We start from the raw sequence: 15,998 nt of genomic DNA, 5'->3' as shown, positions 1-15,998 counted from the left end.
AATCTGAGGATTACAAAGATGAACATATTAAAATATTTGTGCCTTTGTGCCAGTCTTGACTCCTTGCAACTACATGGACAGGTCTATGCAGTTTTCTTGCCAACATTTGCAGAAATGACTTGACCTTGTCTTCTTCCTAAGGCTGAGAGTTGATGAAACCATAGGTTTACTTGAGTGATTTAAAAAAAATAAAATAATAAAGGCTTGAGGCATAGGTTTAACTTGAGTGATATCATAGACTGGGTGTAATTTCCCATTGGCTGCCTTCTTCTGGAATTTCTTTTTTTCTTTTTTTTTAAATCTTCCTAGTCTAGCCTACAGTTCTGAGATTTCCTAGTGATCTCCCAACCAAGCTTTAACTAAGTCTGGGTCTCCTTAGCGTTTTTGCATCTGCTGATAGGAGCTGTCCGCTTTTGTGGCTGAGTGATTAACAGAACAGTAATCAGAAAGTGAAAGATCTTGGCTTAAACATTACTGTTTCTCTCATCAAACGTGTATATGATTATTATAGTAGATCAGTGTTTCTCAACCTTGGGAACTTTAAGAGGTGTGGACTTCAACTCCCCGTGCTGGCTGGGGAATTCTGGGAGTTGAAGTCCACACATCTTAAAGTTCCCAAGGTTGAGAAACACTGTAGTAGATGATACAGAGTAAATAAAGAAGTACATTATAAACATGACAAAATGTTTCTTCCCACTAATGGTGTTCTGGTATTTATTTTTTATGAAGGCTGCCCTTTTAAATTGTGCCACCGAAAAGTCTTTAGGCAGCACTGATTTTCTCATGAAAGCCCTCTCTAAAAACTGAGTAAGGGAAACTAATTAAAAGCATTTCAAGTATACGAAAGACAGCTCAGAATTGTTCTCTGTTGTGTTCTGGTTGTGTTTCTATTCCACAAATAATGATAAGGATTGGAAGCATTTATACATTTGTCTCTGATGAAGGCCTCTAAATTCTTAGGGCTTATTGGTATTACATTTCAGTGTGTTCTAGGATTTTTCATTCCTCCTTTTGACTCATTAATGGTTTGGTTTCTTTCTTTTTTATTTTTTTCTGCAAATCTTGCACGGAGCAAGGAGTGGAATATAATGGTCTTCAAGGTCCTGCCAACTCTTTGATGTGTCTCTGTTATTATTATGGGTTTTTTTTCAGCAAGGTTATACTTATTTTTTTTTACTATGTTTTTTGTGGATCACTTTATAAGCTTGGGACATACTGTTTTTCAGTAATAGAAGCATATCAATACATGGAATAATAGAACCACAATATTCTTACAGTTGGAAGGAATCTTGCAATTTACCTAAGTGAATTATAATTCTGTGCTGGATTATAATTCTGTGCTGGACTGGCACCACTAGATGGTGAACTACCTCCAGCAAAGGTATTTAATTTACTGCCTCTGTTTACTCTGGTCCTGCATCAGTTACCAGTTACTCCCATTCCCAGTCTGATAGACTGCTACACCTTAACAGGGACATCAGAGTGGGTATTTGCTGAAAGAGAGAGAGAAAGAAGCTTTGGTTGCTAGGATTGTTTAGAAGCACAGTGACTCTGCCTGGAGAACATCTGGCAACCCTCAAAAGAAGATAAACTGGCTTAAACAGTTCAGGGATTGCACAGCCTGCCCTTGGGTGGGGCTTCCTCTTGCAATTTCAATGCCTGCCACTTGTCCCTAACCCTCCCCCCCCCCGAACTCCAGAGAGGATGAGTTTGGCCTTGGTGTCAGCCAGCTTGCTGTAAGTGATCTTTCCTTATCTCCCAGCTGACAACATAGCATCCTTCATCAGCCGTATTTAAGGGCAGAGACCAGCGAAGCCTCCAGTGACAACAATAATTCCTGGGACTCAGAGATACAAGGAGTGGAAACAACCATCAGGAATCCTTTGAGACTTTTAAGGACTCTCACGATGCTGCCAGCAACATTCAAGCTTTGTGCCGGCATTTCCTACAGACATTTGCACAACATGACAGGTAAGGAGGAGTAACAGAGGTCTTGAGCAGCAAGAGCAGATAGGAGACAATATTTGATGGTTGGTTGAATCAGACTAGCCAAATTCAGGGCAATTCTTTTGAACGACTCAGGCTGGCAGTTGATGTGCAGCGTCATGGAAGACAGGCTAGGCTGAGAAGATTGATCCTGACACTTTCTGCATCCAAAGCTGACACTTTATTCCTGAGCAATGAACCACCTAGGTCCTTTTTTGCTTTGGAAATCAATATGGATCAAGTCAAATCAATAGGCATTAGTGTGCAGCTAACAGACAAAGTTTGAAGACAGGTTGATAGAAGGTTAATGTTTGTTTTTTTTTCCAGACAGGCAGGATGGGTTCCCTGTAGCCCCCAAGAGAGTTAATTACAGAGTTGAAATGCTAACCTGACATTTCTTGGGATTAGTTCTGTTCATTTTTTTATCATGCAGCATATGTACAATGAAGACAGAAAGATGCTGTAACAAACAGCATCATGCACTTCCTTTTTCAGATTAGTTTTGGAAACTGTTAGGATCCAGTTGGAATGGAAGAGAACTGGAATGCAAGGAGAGAGTCTAAGAGAGAATGAATATGATAGGGAATACACCCCTCCTTTGGAGGCACTGCTCACATCCTTCTGGCTGCTGAATTATCATGGCCAAAAGTGTTGTGCTTTGGACATCAGATGAAATGCAACAAGGCTACATGTGAACTATGAACTGAACAAAAGAATAACATTCTGCAAATTCAGACCATGTGCCACTAATCCAGCACCTTTATTCACAGTAGCCCAGCAGATGCACAGGAGAACCCAAAAAGCAACTATTCAGAGCCAAGCTTTCTAATGGAGAAAAGTCTTAGCTGTTACTTTCTGCCTTGCATGCTTTGTTGAGGGCAAACTCTTCCTGCCTATTAATAGCTTAAGATTTGTCCGTTGGCAGTTAAGGAATTTATTTCTCTTTCTTTCTCCCCCACCCTTACAATTAGCACTGTTAGAGCAGCTCTGCTTTCACTGTCAGTGGCTTTAGGGGTTGGCATCATCAGGCTTTTGCCAAAGTCATGTAGTGCAGGGGATTCATCACCAGTTCAGATGCCAGCACTAATGCCAGAAGTCTCTCCTTCTGTGGTTATCAGCAGCCTGGAAGGGAAAATATCTTGGGACCATCACAGGACGGTGAAGGACCAACTCCTTCTCCTTCTAAGGCTCTAGATAGTCTTGCCATGGCCATTGATTGGTATTTTAGAAAAACACCTTCCTTCTTTCCCTACAATTGGTCAAAAAGGGCACAAGAACTACCATAAGCCAAAGAATGGCTCAGAAGCAGGATTGAGAAATGCTTATGGCAATGATGTTCGTTGATGTATTTATCTGGAATATTTATGTTCCACCTTTCATCCATCCTGGATCTCAAGATGACCTACATGGGGTTCCCAAGCAGACTCTCATCCGGGCACTGACCAGACTCAGATCTGCTAAGCTTCAGCAAGGTGGCTGTTTTGTCTGATCGCAGGCCATGCTCTGCGATGCCTTTTCCAGTCATTCAAGTGCCTCTTCCTAACCACTGTGCATTAATTTTCTTTTCTGTATTAATCAATATGTACCCTGCTATATATTATCAAGATCAGGGGTTGGGAACTTTTATGGTCCATGGGTCATATGTAGTTTGCATTCTAAAGTAAACATTAATTTTAGGCTACATATATGTGAAAAACTTTGGTTACTTTGACTTAAAATGTGGCAGTCTTTTCAATCTCCTCCCCTCCATCACATAACTTTGCTCCACTCACATTTTTGCTTGGCCATATCTACTTTCTTGTCCCCAAGTTTTTAAGTTGAGCCCTTGGTCTCCTGCACAAGTATGAAGCATGACCTTGAATTCAACAAAGATTGTTCACCCCTGATCTGGATAAATATTTCAAGGGTGCAATTTGTACGGGAAGGGTTATTATCTCAGATCCTCGAGCCAAACTAGATGTGAAAGGGCTATCCAGCTTTTCTTTGTTTATTTTTTTTAACACTGTGCCAAAATCGATTTTCCAATATCCCTTTGTTTTCTTCTCTTGCAAAAGAGGTGTTTAGATTTTTTTTTCTTTTTAAAACGCATTCTTGGAGTGATCTAGAATTTTTCCTGAGCTTAATTTACCATGGCAAGAGGATGTTGCACATCTCCCTGTCACTTTGCTGCCTCCCCAAATGGGAGATCTTATCTGATGTTGCCTCTCTTGGGATCGAATCCAAATATGGGAAGTGCTGGAGAGAGGTGTACAATAAAAAGAAAGGATACTTACAGCTCCAAGCTCACATTAGAATTTCAATAAATGCTGAAGTCCTGCATCCCAGCCATGAAAAATTACCAAAGTGCTGTTCTCCTTTGTGGGGAAAAATAGAAGGCAATTTCTTTTCTCTCCAAACCAAGGAGAACGATAAGGGAAAATGCAAAAGAAATGTTTGGCACAGTGCTACATTTTTTTAAGCAGCCTTCGATGGTTTGTAGTGTACTAACAGGGGAATGGCTTGACCCGTTCTTCCTGTGGCATTTTTGAGATTCAAATCACCAATGTGTTTTCTGCATGTTTCCCTTATGGAGCAAGCAGGAGCTTAGGGTCTGGGAGCAAATTAAAGCTGGAAAATAGTAACAAGAGCTAGAATTGATTTTCAGCAACAGTACTATCTTAAATCTGCCCAACGTTTTGGCTGCCATTATGAGATTTCTTTTCTTTTTTCACTTCTAGTTTAGCTCTTCCACCATGTGAAATAAATCATATCTGGGATCATCTGGTCTAAATGTTGCTGGGTAATTATAAAGCAATTTTAAAATCACCAACCTGGTGGTATTGATTGTACCTGTCTCATTGGATTGTCCAGTATAGACTGAAATGAGAGATCTCCATTTTGGGTCTTGGGGGAAACTTAGCAGTAGCAATCAGAAAATCCTTGGTTCAAAATGAGAAAACAAAATAAAACTACTTAAGGTTAGCAATGTCAGTTCTGCTAGGTCAGACTTCCTCTTTTGGAAGTTCAAGATTCTGAGAGCTGAAGACCAGCATAATTGGAAGGCAAGAAACTGGGGAAGTATAGGCTAGATGGTTTGATTTAGTACATCGTATTTGGACCAGTCAAAGAGAATGGTGGGTGGTGAAGGGTAGGATGAAAGGTATGGGCTGTCACTCTCTAGGACAGTGTTGTCCAAACTTGGCCACTTTAAGATGAGTGGAATTCTGGGAGTTGAAGTCCACTCATCTTAAAGTGGCCAAGTTTTGACAACACTGCTCTAGGAGAAAAAAATCTGCTTCTTTTTTTCCCTACAGATCGTTAACCAGTGGTGGTGGTGATGGGGTGAATGAAACAAGACTATTAGCACCACAAATGTAATGTTAGGGATCCTTTAGGATGTTTGGGAGAAACTGGTTGAAGAACTATTCTGATCCCCTCCTTCAAAGCGAAACCATAGATTGGCTGGACCAATCTGGATCTTCCAAGGCTTCCTCTAGCAGGCTCAGCACTAGCAGGACTTTTCTCCTGTCACAGAAAATAATAAATGGCCAGATAAACTTCAGCAGAGGGCGAGATTTGACCCATGGCTTTTATACAGAGAATCTGTATCAAGTGTCCCTCCAGTTGTGGCTAATCTCCAGTTCCCAGCATCCCTTAACATTGGCCATGGCTTGCCCACCCCATAGACATTTGTTATCAGCTCTGTCATGAATCTTGAGGCTTAGTGAGCGCTTTCCCAGACTCAGCCTTCAAATAATATTTGCCTCTTTCAAACACTTGTGAAGTCATAAAGTTTAGTGTGCTTGTTTGGAGACTATCTGATTTCATAGCTATGTTGGTTGTTTAATTTGACCTGTTAAATTTACTCTTTGGATTTTGAATGGAAGGTTGGCTATATATAAAGTAACTGATGAACCTGCTGTACAATATTCCCATTTGGATCCAATAAGGAGAAACTAATTCTGACATTTTCTAGCAGAATCCAGCCACGCTCTGTGCTGATTACTATGAACCTCTGATATGATGAACCTATTTTTCTACAGTTTTTTACTACTTGATTGTATTCACAGAATATACTTAACCAGGTCTATGATAAACCTACCAGCTGCAGTTATGCAGTGTTCCAAGTTTGGTTCATCTTAACCTTGGGACAAAGGATGGGCGGGGATGCTTGGCATAACAGCTTGTGTAAATTAGCCTGTTCGGTTGTGTATCAAACAACAACACCACACTAAATATTAATTTAATAACCAATGTAGGCCTGTTGTGCAAACACAGAAGACAGAAAAACTGCCTGGAGTTCTCCTTATATTATTATTTAAAAACAAACAAATAAACAAGCAGAAGAATGAAAATCAAGCTATTGATGAACTTTTATCCAAATAAATGTGTAAACAGTTACTTTAAAATGCAAACCACCTTCCTTTGAAGCAGGAGGGCACTAATGATTTTCTCCAACTGGAGGCACAGAGTCTTCTGCTCTTCGGTGCAGGATTCGTTTCTCAAAAAATCCTGGGAAATTTGGTTAATGGAATCACAGCTTTTTGAAGCAGCCCTCTATAGATGTGCAGTCTGTATGCACATCTGTAGGATGCCAGGAAATTGTTCTTTTAGGGACTCTGGAAGAGGGTGAAGATACAATCAGTGCATAATTCCTTTTCTTTTTTTCTCCCACAACAATGTCGTGCCTTCTTCCTCTTAGGTTTGAAGAGACAAGCAGCGGTTGCCATTGTCCAGGAGCTGAAGAAAGTTGCATTTTCCAGGCCTGGTCCTACCCAGTGGATCAACAATGTACACAGAAGGAGTTCTTTGCTAGGCAAGTAGGATGTGATTTTCTTTTTCTTCCTAGGAAGCACCTCCCTTTTTGAGTGTGCTGCTGCTAGTGGTAGGAGATTGGAGTCTATTTGCTTTCTGTTTCTTAAATCTAATTCAATTGTGCAGGTTCTAGGCTGGAAGAGAACCCTTTCAGTGATACGGAGATGTCCTACATCAAACAAGGAGAGGAGGCTCTTCAGAAGTCTCTGAATATTCTTGGAGAAAAAAGTGGCTGGAAAACGGAGGCAGTGATGGTAGGCTTAATAGTTTTCTGAGAGGGGTCTGTTGCTCTTTTCCATCCATCTGCAAAGATTCAAGTTTCAACACTGATGTTCAGTGAGAAGTTGGGATGCACAACAATGGTCTAACTAGGATTACAAGCCAGGCTGGGTTTAGCTGATTGAGGGAAACAACTAAAGAGTCCTTCAAGTTGAGCTATGTTCACGTAGTTTTCTTGGCAACAATATGGAAGTGGTTTGCCATTGCCTTATTTGGGGAATGGTTTGTTTGTTTACTTCCCAGTTTAGCCAAGAATTTTCTAGTCTCCCATCCAAGTATTGATTGAGTCCAAACCTGATATTATTTTATTATTTCCTTTGAATTTTTTAGAGATCAGTCAAAGTCAACTAGTGCTATCCACCTGAAGCCACAATACTGTTTTTAAAAAGTATGTAAATATGTTTTGGAGAAAGAGAAAAGAAAAGAAAGAGAATAAGGCCCACATCAAATGTGGGGGGGGGGGGACAATTTCTCATTCAGGGGGACACATAACTTTTTGGCTGTACTTGGCTTTTGAGTGGCACAAGGGAGGTTGCACTTTCAAAAATGGGCATAGCTAAGTTGAAGTCAAAATTTGATTAAGTGATAGAAACTAAAATATTAAAACACATCTCATGATTTCTCCTAATATATTTAACCCTTTTGTTCCACTAAAAATGTAGTCTCCCAGCTACTTTGAAGCTTTAGGGTTACTGTCAAAGCTTTGAGGGTCACATGTAACCTTTAAATCAGAGACTGTATACTTTTACATTAGAAGAATGATTTGCAGTGTTTCATAAGTGTGAACAAACCCTCTCCTCTTTCAGGCACATGAGGAGGAAACTAGAACGTTAACTTCTGACTTTAAAATACTGTCGTTTCTTATGACATCTAAGTCAGGGAGCTCTGGTCTAAGAAGAAGCCTGGGGTTCTCCTTAACCATATTTTAAAAGCCACAAAACTTGACATTGGAATTCACAAGGAAGTATGGTTAGTTTCAGTTTGCAAAATGGAAACTGAGTTTCCTCCAGCATGTACAAGAGGAAGAGAAACAAGGAAGCAATGCATAATGTATTGGCATAATGGAATGTTTCCTGCCATGTCTGAATTGGGCCAGACTGTAAAGATATTCCTTGCATTATGCTAGATCTATTAAAGCTGGACTGCATAATCTAGAAAGATTTAATTGGGGGGAAATTAGTTGGGAAGGGAGAAGAAAATAAAGTAAGGTTAAGCACCAGCTATAATGACAAAATTTAGGTTGCTGCAATGTAGAAATGGCTGAAATGTAATAAGAAATTGGTTTTAGCATAATGGGCTGCAACAGAAATCAGATCATTTAAGTAGAATCTTATCAGGTCTCTTAGCTCAGCCAAAGGAACCTGTGATCAGCTTTCAAGGGTGGTCCTGTGTAAAGCATAGGTCAGTAGTACAGCTGGAGCTCTCTCTGAATGTCTATGTGTCCTGCTTATACATACCAGCTAAATCAATGTCTCTTTTTTCTTTTCTACAGGGCAATGGCGACAAAGTCTTAAGCAAAGTGCTGCCTGACGTGGGGAAGGTGTTCCAGCTTGAGGTGGTGGTTGATCAACCCCTGGATTGTGTCTATGATGAGTTAGTGGAAAAGATGGAGCAGATGGGAGACTGGAATCCAAATGTTAAAGAAATCAAGGTAAGGCTTCTGCAGGCAGAGACCCTTTTTTGGAAATGAGAAAAAGCTGCAAGGATTATTAAGCACGTGCTTTGCTTTAGTGGCCCTTTCAAAACTTCTAGAAGCAAAACTATTGTTGAGTGAGAATGAACAAAGTAAAACGATACTTGGGATTAGATTGCTGGAGAATATTCAATAGGGATTAGGAAATTCTGTTCCCCAGATGTTGAAACATAATTCTGGGCATCCTTCTTTCTTGACCGCAGTGGCTTGGACTGCAGGACTGTAGTTCAGCAACATCTGGAGAACCTCAATACAAAACCCTGATGTACAGTAAACTCTGCTTGTAACATGAGCAAGTGAAAGTGCAAAAATAACATTTGCAACAGCTAGCTGTGTGCTTCAGCGTCCCACATCTATTAAAAACAAATATTGATTCCATTCTCTAGACCTGATCTTTCTGCAGCTGAGCCTGTCAGGTTTAGAATCTAACTTTTACTAACATGGAGGCATATCTATGTCAATTCATGTTATTTCATGTATGAAGAAAGAGGTTTGGCTGAGCATTAGCTATCCACTCTCTGGATGTGTTCTGTCAGCCACTACCTTGTGGAGAAGGTTCACCCAATACGTTGGCTGTGCATAATCAGAGATGCCCCAGCCTGAGAGTTAGCACTGGGGCACCTTAACAAGCTAACAGCTCCCACTTTTAGGGCAAGAGGAGAAACCCACATTTACCATCTCATTTCCTGCAGGTGAGGGAATCTATTTATTGCATATTCCATTACATTAGCTCTTTGGCTTGTGATCCAAAACTGAATTCATTCTACGTTTTAGAATGTTCCAACTTTCTCCATAAGAAATTTGCTTCATCTTTCTATTATTATTATTATTATTATTATTATTATTATTATTATTATTATTATTATTATTTAATTGATATCTTTTCATAGATTCTCCAGAAGATTGGCAAAGATACCGTGATCACTCATGAAACCTCAGCGGCCACCCCTGGCAACATAGTTGGTCCACGAGACTTTGTCAGCGTCCGTTGTTCCAAGAGGCGTGGATCCACATGCCTCTTAGCTGGCATGTCAACCACCTACGCGGCCATGCCGGAACAAAGAGGAGTTATCAGGTATTCTTTGCCTTTACTTAAACTACATAGTTCAGTTATGGAACAGATGCCCAAATCTAGGGCCTTCCAGCTATGTGGAAGCAGAACTCTCCTTAGCAATGCTGGAATATTATAGAAGTTGTAGCCCAACACATCTAGAGAGCACCAGGGTGAGGACGGCTACCCTAAGACATGGACATCATGGTAACAATATAGTTACTAACATCTTGCATCTTCTCTTAGGCTGATGTGCTGAGATATGCCATTCCATGCCATGTTTTCTTTCTTCTCCGCAGAGCTGAGAATGGTCCCACATGCATGGTTCTTCGTCCGGTCCTAGGAGATCCCTCACAAACCAAGTTAACCTGGCTTCTCAGCATTGATTTAAAGGTAGGTATATATGGCAAGATAGCCAGTTTGGTGTAGTGTTTAAGGCACCAGGCTAGAAATCAGGAGATTGTGAGTTCTAGTCCTGCCTAGGCACAAAGTCAGCTGGGTGATCTTGGGCCAGTCCCTCTCTTTCAGCCCTAGGAAGGAGGCCATGGCAAATCACTTCTGGAAATCTTGCCAAGAAAACTGCAGGGACTTGTCCAGGCAGTTTCCAAGAATTGGACACAATTGAATATGTGTGTGTGGGTCAAACCAGATTAAATTGTGGTTAACATTACTTTTACAAAGACACTTTCATGCCATCTTATAATGGTTTGTGGGGTTAGGACTGTCTCCAGCTTAGATCAGTAACTGGGAATATTTGTATTGCCTGAAATGAAGATAATCTAACTCCTTTTGCTGTTAGGGGAAAAACTTACCTTAAATTGAATTTAAGATAGGTTTTATATATAAAACCCTCTATCTGCAACCCTCCCATTTTAAAGTAATTTATTGGGAAGAGATGAGTCTACCTTTTATGCAAATATTATAGTTTTCATTTATTTTTATTTTTTCCCCCTCATAAAAAAGTGCCAGAACTTTTTCCTAAAGCTGTGTAGGATTTTTGTGGTCAACGGCAGAATCTTAGCTGACAAGAGAATCATAAAGTACAAAGATATACAGGTTCACAATTCAATTAAATGGGTGCATGGAGAATTGGATGAGAAATAAATTCCCCCTTCCCTTTCATAGCTGAAATTTACTGGTAGCAAATTTCAGGTCAGAAACATAAAGCTCCTTAATGCAACCTTAATAAATTTATGAAATATATTGAAATAAGAAAGAATCATAGATTTGGTCCAGAAACTGTAGCTCTCCAGAAGCTGCTGAAGTACCAGTTTCTTTTTTTTAATATGGAGCTTGAGTCTACATTTAACTGCACTGCAACCTGGTTTAATATCCCTACCTTGTTCTTTTTTAATTCCAGGGGTGGCTTCCGAAAACACTAATCAACCAAGTTCTTTCTCAAACCCAAATGGATTTTGCTAACCATCTCCGCAGTCATTTGACCAAATCTGTATCTGCGCAGGCCGTCAGATACTGAAATTTCCCCACCTAGCAATTCTTCCTGGATGATGATCTCTCTCCATCCCACTCATGGATCACTTACTGAAGACTCTATCCCAGAGAATTGATGCTTATCCCTCTTGAAATTAACTCCTCTCTCCTGTTAACATGCAGACTTCTTTGCTTTTTTGTTGCATCCTTACGTTTAAGAGCCTCCCCTTAGAAAGATGTGTACAAAGTTTGTGTTCAGGACTGCGGCAGAATAAGATATCTGCTTCAGGTGGCAGGCACTGAAGGGGATACCAAGAGATATCAATGGTGATATCAACCATGCAGTTTGCCGGGACCCACAAGGCTAGCCTGTTGCTTGCATGGGCAAGGCGTTGCATCTTACTTCTGATCAGCTTCTAAAAACTGAAATAGGTAAGGCAGGATAAATTGTATTGAGAAACAGGTGATCTCCCTCCTTGCATGTTACATTCACAGTAAGCCTAGAGCAGTGTTGTCCAAACTTGGCCACTTTAAGATGAGTGGACTTCAACTCCCAGAATTCCCCAGCCAGCCATGCTGGCTGGAGAATTCTGGGAGTTGAAGTCCACTCATCTTAAAGTCCACTCATCTTAAAGTGGCCAAGTTTGGACAACACTGGCCTAGAGTATGCTGACAATGTGACCCACAGTCAACCGGAGGTGTTCAAGACTAAGAGAGGAAGAAACCAACATCTTTGATGAACAGATTACTGTTCCATCTGGACAATACTGCATTGGCTTTCTATACCTGGTTTATTATTCAGTGTGCTTGGGGTGGTTAACCTACATTGGATACTTACCTATAACATGATGCCAGGTTCCATCTGTAACCTCTTCATTTCAAGCAAATGACATGAACCAGGAGATGAGAAGGAGCTTTGCAGAAGGATTTGGAGAATTATGCCCACAAATGCTAGGTGGACAGAGAGTCTGACCTGCAGCAAGGCTGCTCCGAATGCTCCAAAACACTTTTACAGGAAAAAGTGTCATGTCCAGAGTGATACTTTAATTAAAAGATGCTGGCTGTCACCTCCTCTCACAGTCAATTGACTCATCCCATCTTGGCAGCAGATGATCAGCTGGGGTTGCATCACAGCAATCATTTTTACAATCCTCCCAGGTGCTACACAGGAAGCTGTCATTTCCTTCCCCATCATTTACAACCCCCTTTTTCCATGCCAGGATTTTCACTACCAATAGAAGGTTCAGAGGGGTGCCCCACCTGTCTGCTTTTGCTGTTTTTTACTACATGGTGTGGCTCCTAAATCTTGGGAAAGGATTAATTCCAGGGTCATTAGTTCCTATGATACACCTAAGTGGAGTTAATTGAACTCTGCAGTATTCGCTTTGTTTAAAGCTGAGTTTAATTCTAACTCCCTTTCTTTTGATGTTTCCACAGAACACTAAGCCTCTGTGGACCCAGTTTAAGTGTACCATGGGAACACAGACTATGCATAGTATTAGATTATGGCCAATGCCTAATTATTACTGGAAACTAGACCTGCCCTATCACTTCCACCTTATATTAAAGCTTATGCCTCGTTTCTTTATTTCCCCTTGCAGGCCCAAGAAACCAATCAAGATGTATAGTAATTGTTGTCTTCTTTGGAGAAGATAGATAACATGGGAAGCTCCAAAGATTAGCATGAAGACAATCCACCCACCCACCCTTGGCAAATAGGATAGATCAGTGTTCTTCAACCATGGCAACTTTAAGATGTGAGGACTTCAACTCCCAGAATTCCTCCAGCCAGCGTGGAGTTGAAGGCCACCCATCATAAAGTTGCCAAGGTTGAAAAACACTGGGATAGATGCCAGCTCTGTCCTAGGTTTTTCAAATGTGCTACCTACTTCTATCTGAACCTCACTCTAAAGCAGTGTTTCGCAACCTGAGAAACACTGGTCTAAGGGGAGGGATGAAAAACTACTTTTTTTCAGATCAACCAAAACTGGTAGACAGTCCTTGTCTGATAACATAGTCACTCAGCACCAGAGCTGATGGTAACTTAAGTTTTAAAAGCCACATAACAATTCAGAATTATGCCCTCCAAAATTTCACATATGAAAACAGTCAGTTTCAAGGACTTGCAGCACTGCTGTTTACTTGCTATGGATCTCCGCTCATTCTGTCCTCGTTATATATTGTAGAAGCTTTTCCTCTGTCTGCAGCGAGTCTGATAAAGTGTGTTCTGCACTATTTTAATAGCAAAGAGGATTTTGGTTTGTCTTTTTGGGGGGGAGGGGAGGGTTAGAAATACTCGAAAAACATAATTATGCTATTGTTTATTACCAACCATTCAAAATCCAACTCAGCATCTGTAGCAGCAAAATTATAACCTGACTCCAATTCCCTCCATGTTTTTGCCCCCCCAAAAGTCATCAACAAATGGGGATTCAGTCCCCATAGCAAATGCCCACATCAGAGATTGGACTTTACTCAGCCCCGTTGGAGGGGAGAAAAGTATTAATGCTAGTTGAATGTTATAAACCTGTGTGTTAAGTGTTAAGGTGCATCTAATGTCATATCACTTGGACTTTAGCTCCAGGAGTCACAAGCAAGGTTAAATCAAACCAGGAAGACTTTCCCACAGCCATCTACAAAATCCAGTCTGTCGATATTTATTTCCCCCTCCCCCCTTGTTTGCAAATGGACAAGGCATTTTATTTAATATTTATTCTAGTTAGGTTCGTGAAATGTTTCTGATTCACAATTTTCATTACTTCAAACAACCATAGATCTTGAGAGGTGTGGAAGATCTGGTGTGCTAGCACACAGTATGTATTTCAATGTACGTGAGAAAGAACCTTCTATGATCTGAGCAATGCAAAGGCGTATTTACAACTTAATTTAGCGCTTTAGACCTAAGAGGCAGCTCTGTGGTTACAATTTCGTGAATCTACACTATATGAATAAAAAGAAAAATGAATAAAATTAAGAATGTTGTGTGTGCTTTTTTCAAAGAACTATCTAATACTCTGGTTTAAATCTTTAAATCTGGTTAAATTTCACTTTAAAAACTACAGGAAATATTAAGTGGATCTCCCTTATTTCTTCCCTGACAATGTAAGAACAGGATTTAACATATGCTTCTTCCTCCATCATCTCAATATAGATTTCATCTTCCAGTATGTCCTCTGCTTCTTATTCTATTCCTCTGTCTTTTTTCATAAAATACCATTTTGTTATTAAGGCCCTTTTCTCCAGTTGTGAATTGGAATGCTATGAGAAAAGATTGATCCCACTGTTCCAGCTTGGTTCAAATGAGTTATTTCAAACATTCTTGTGTTCTATCTAAGTCTTATCACTGAAGGCCATTAATAATGTTTATAGTGAATGGGAGGATTGTTGGTGATTTAAACTTGAATCTCGCTGGAACCTTTTATGGCATAAAATGCTTTTTATACTTGTTGCCTTTTAAACTTATTTCAGCAAGTTGTCTTCCACAACCTGAAGATAATCCATAAGTGGTGCCACACTCTCTTAAAACTGCAATGTATTGTATTTTGCAAGAAATTAAGAAAAATCACTCCATAATCTATCACAAAGAACCTTGTGAATGTGCTTTCTTGTTCACATTTCCTAAAACATAAATAGAGGCAATTAAACTTCTATAGCAAGAGTGTCAATGGACCTTAAACTACGACTTATACAACAAAAAATAATATTTAGAATTTATCGGACTCCACTACGTATGTATAGAAATGGATTGTCAAAAACAGCATTTTGTTGGAGACGTAATAAGGACAATGCCTCCTTAAAGAATATGTTTCTACAATGTCCTATCCTTACCAAGTTTTCGGAGAAAGTAGTGGATTATATAAATATGATTGTGTGACAAAAGCTAAAATTTTTAGAGGGTAATATTCTTTTGAACTATATACCCTGTACATGGAATTTAACATCTGGACAACGTAAATGGATTCTCCGTGCCCTTACTATGGCCAGAAGACTGATATTGCAGCATTGGAAAGATAAATGTATGGGCCCATTTATTCAATGGATTGAAGACCTGATTGTGCTTGCCGCTTATGAGCGGATTGCCCATAGACGTAGACTTTGGATGGACAAGTACAATAAAATATGACACTTGTTTATACAAAATACAGTAGGTTAAAAAAAAACACACCATGATAGTCATATAAATCTATTAGAAATTGCATAAGTATATGTAGAATTGAAATTTATTGTTATAATAATATATTAACACTTTTTTCTCTCTTTTTTTTTTTTACTTTTTGTTAAACCACTTTTATGTATTTTTTTCTCCTTTTTGTCATCAGAAATTTTAAAAAAATAAATAATAAAAAAATAGAGGCAATTAAAAGATTAATTCAACCTTTGTTGTCAGCTGCCAGGTTTGTTCCTGCAAAACACATGAAACTAAACCACATCTTTCAATAGGCCTTACATTTCAAAGAGTAAGAAACTGCTTTGGTTGCAAAATTAACCCAAGAAAGAAGTTTAAAAACTGTATAAAGAAAAATAAATGTAGTCAAATTTGATCACCATTTAGTAGCTAAATTAGCAATATTTTCCCAAAATTTACCTCTGTCTATGAATGAATGCACAATCCCCTATTTTTATTCACTTCCTTTTTTTATCCACTTGCTTTTATCTTTGTAAATTTTTTAGGTTTGTTTCGCTTCCTTTACTAAAATTGAAAATAAAAATTCCGAACTGGCACACACCACTGCACTGGGATGGAAAAAGTTTATGCAGTAATAA

At 39.5% G+C, this 15,998-nt stretch overlaps 1 protein-coding gene across 1 annotated transcript; it reads left to right on the top strand.

The window, feature by feature from the left end:
* Positions 1-1,788: 1,788 nt before the first annotated feature.
* On the top strand, positions 1,789-11,785 carry STAR (steroidogenic acute regulatory protein). Its single transcript, XM_007432851.3, has 7 exons — positions 1,789-1,971; positions 6,668-6,781; positions 6,907-7,034; positions 8,552-8,710; positions 9,643-9,827; positions 10,103-10,196; positions 11,164-11,785. The coding sequence occupies exons 1-7, from the start codon at positions 1,908-1,910 to the stop codon at positions 11,278-11,280; spliced, it is 861 nt and encodes a 286-aa protein (XP_007432913.1). The 5' UTR covers positions 1,789-1,907; the 3' UTR covers positions 11,281-11,785.
* The last annotated feature ends 4,213 nt before the right edge of the window (positions 11,786-15,998 follow it).

This window comes from Python bivittatus, unplaced genomic scaffold (assembly GCF_059951505.1).
Source record: "Python bivittatus isolate LINGU-HERP-01145 unplaced genomic scaffold, Pbiv_v1 ctg000320_np1212, whole genome shotgun sequence".
NCBI lineage: Eukaryota > Metazoa > Chordata > Lepidosauria > Squamata > Pythonidae > Python > Python bivittatus.
The sequence above is the reverse complement of the archived record's forward strand: the minus strand, read 5'-3'. Positions and strand labels throughout refer to the sequence as shown.

What these genes read in the sequence shown, in the direction of transcription:
- STAR (XM_007432851.3), top strand. Translation starts at nt 1,908, where the DNA reads ATGCTGCCAGCAACATTCAAGCTTTGTGCCGGCATTTCCTACAGACAT. An exon ending in CAAATGTTAAAGAAATCAAG is followed by an intron (nt 8,711 to 9,642) that starts GTAAGGCTTCTG and finishes ATCTTTTCATAG; the next exon opens with ATTCTCCAGAAGATTGGCAA. An exon ending in GAACAAAGAGGAGTTATCAG is followed by an intron (nt 9,828 to 10,102) that starts GTATTCTTTGCC and finishes TCTTCTCCGCAG; the next exon opens with AGCTGAGAATGGTCCCACAT.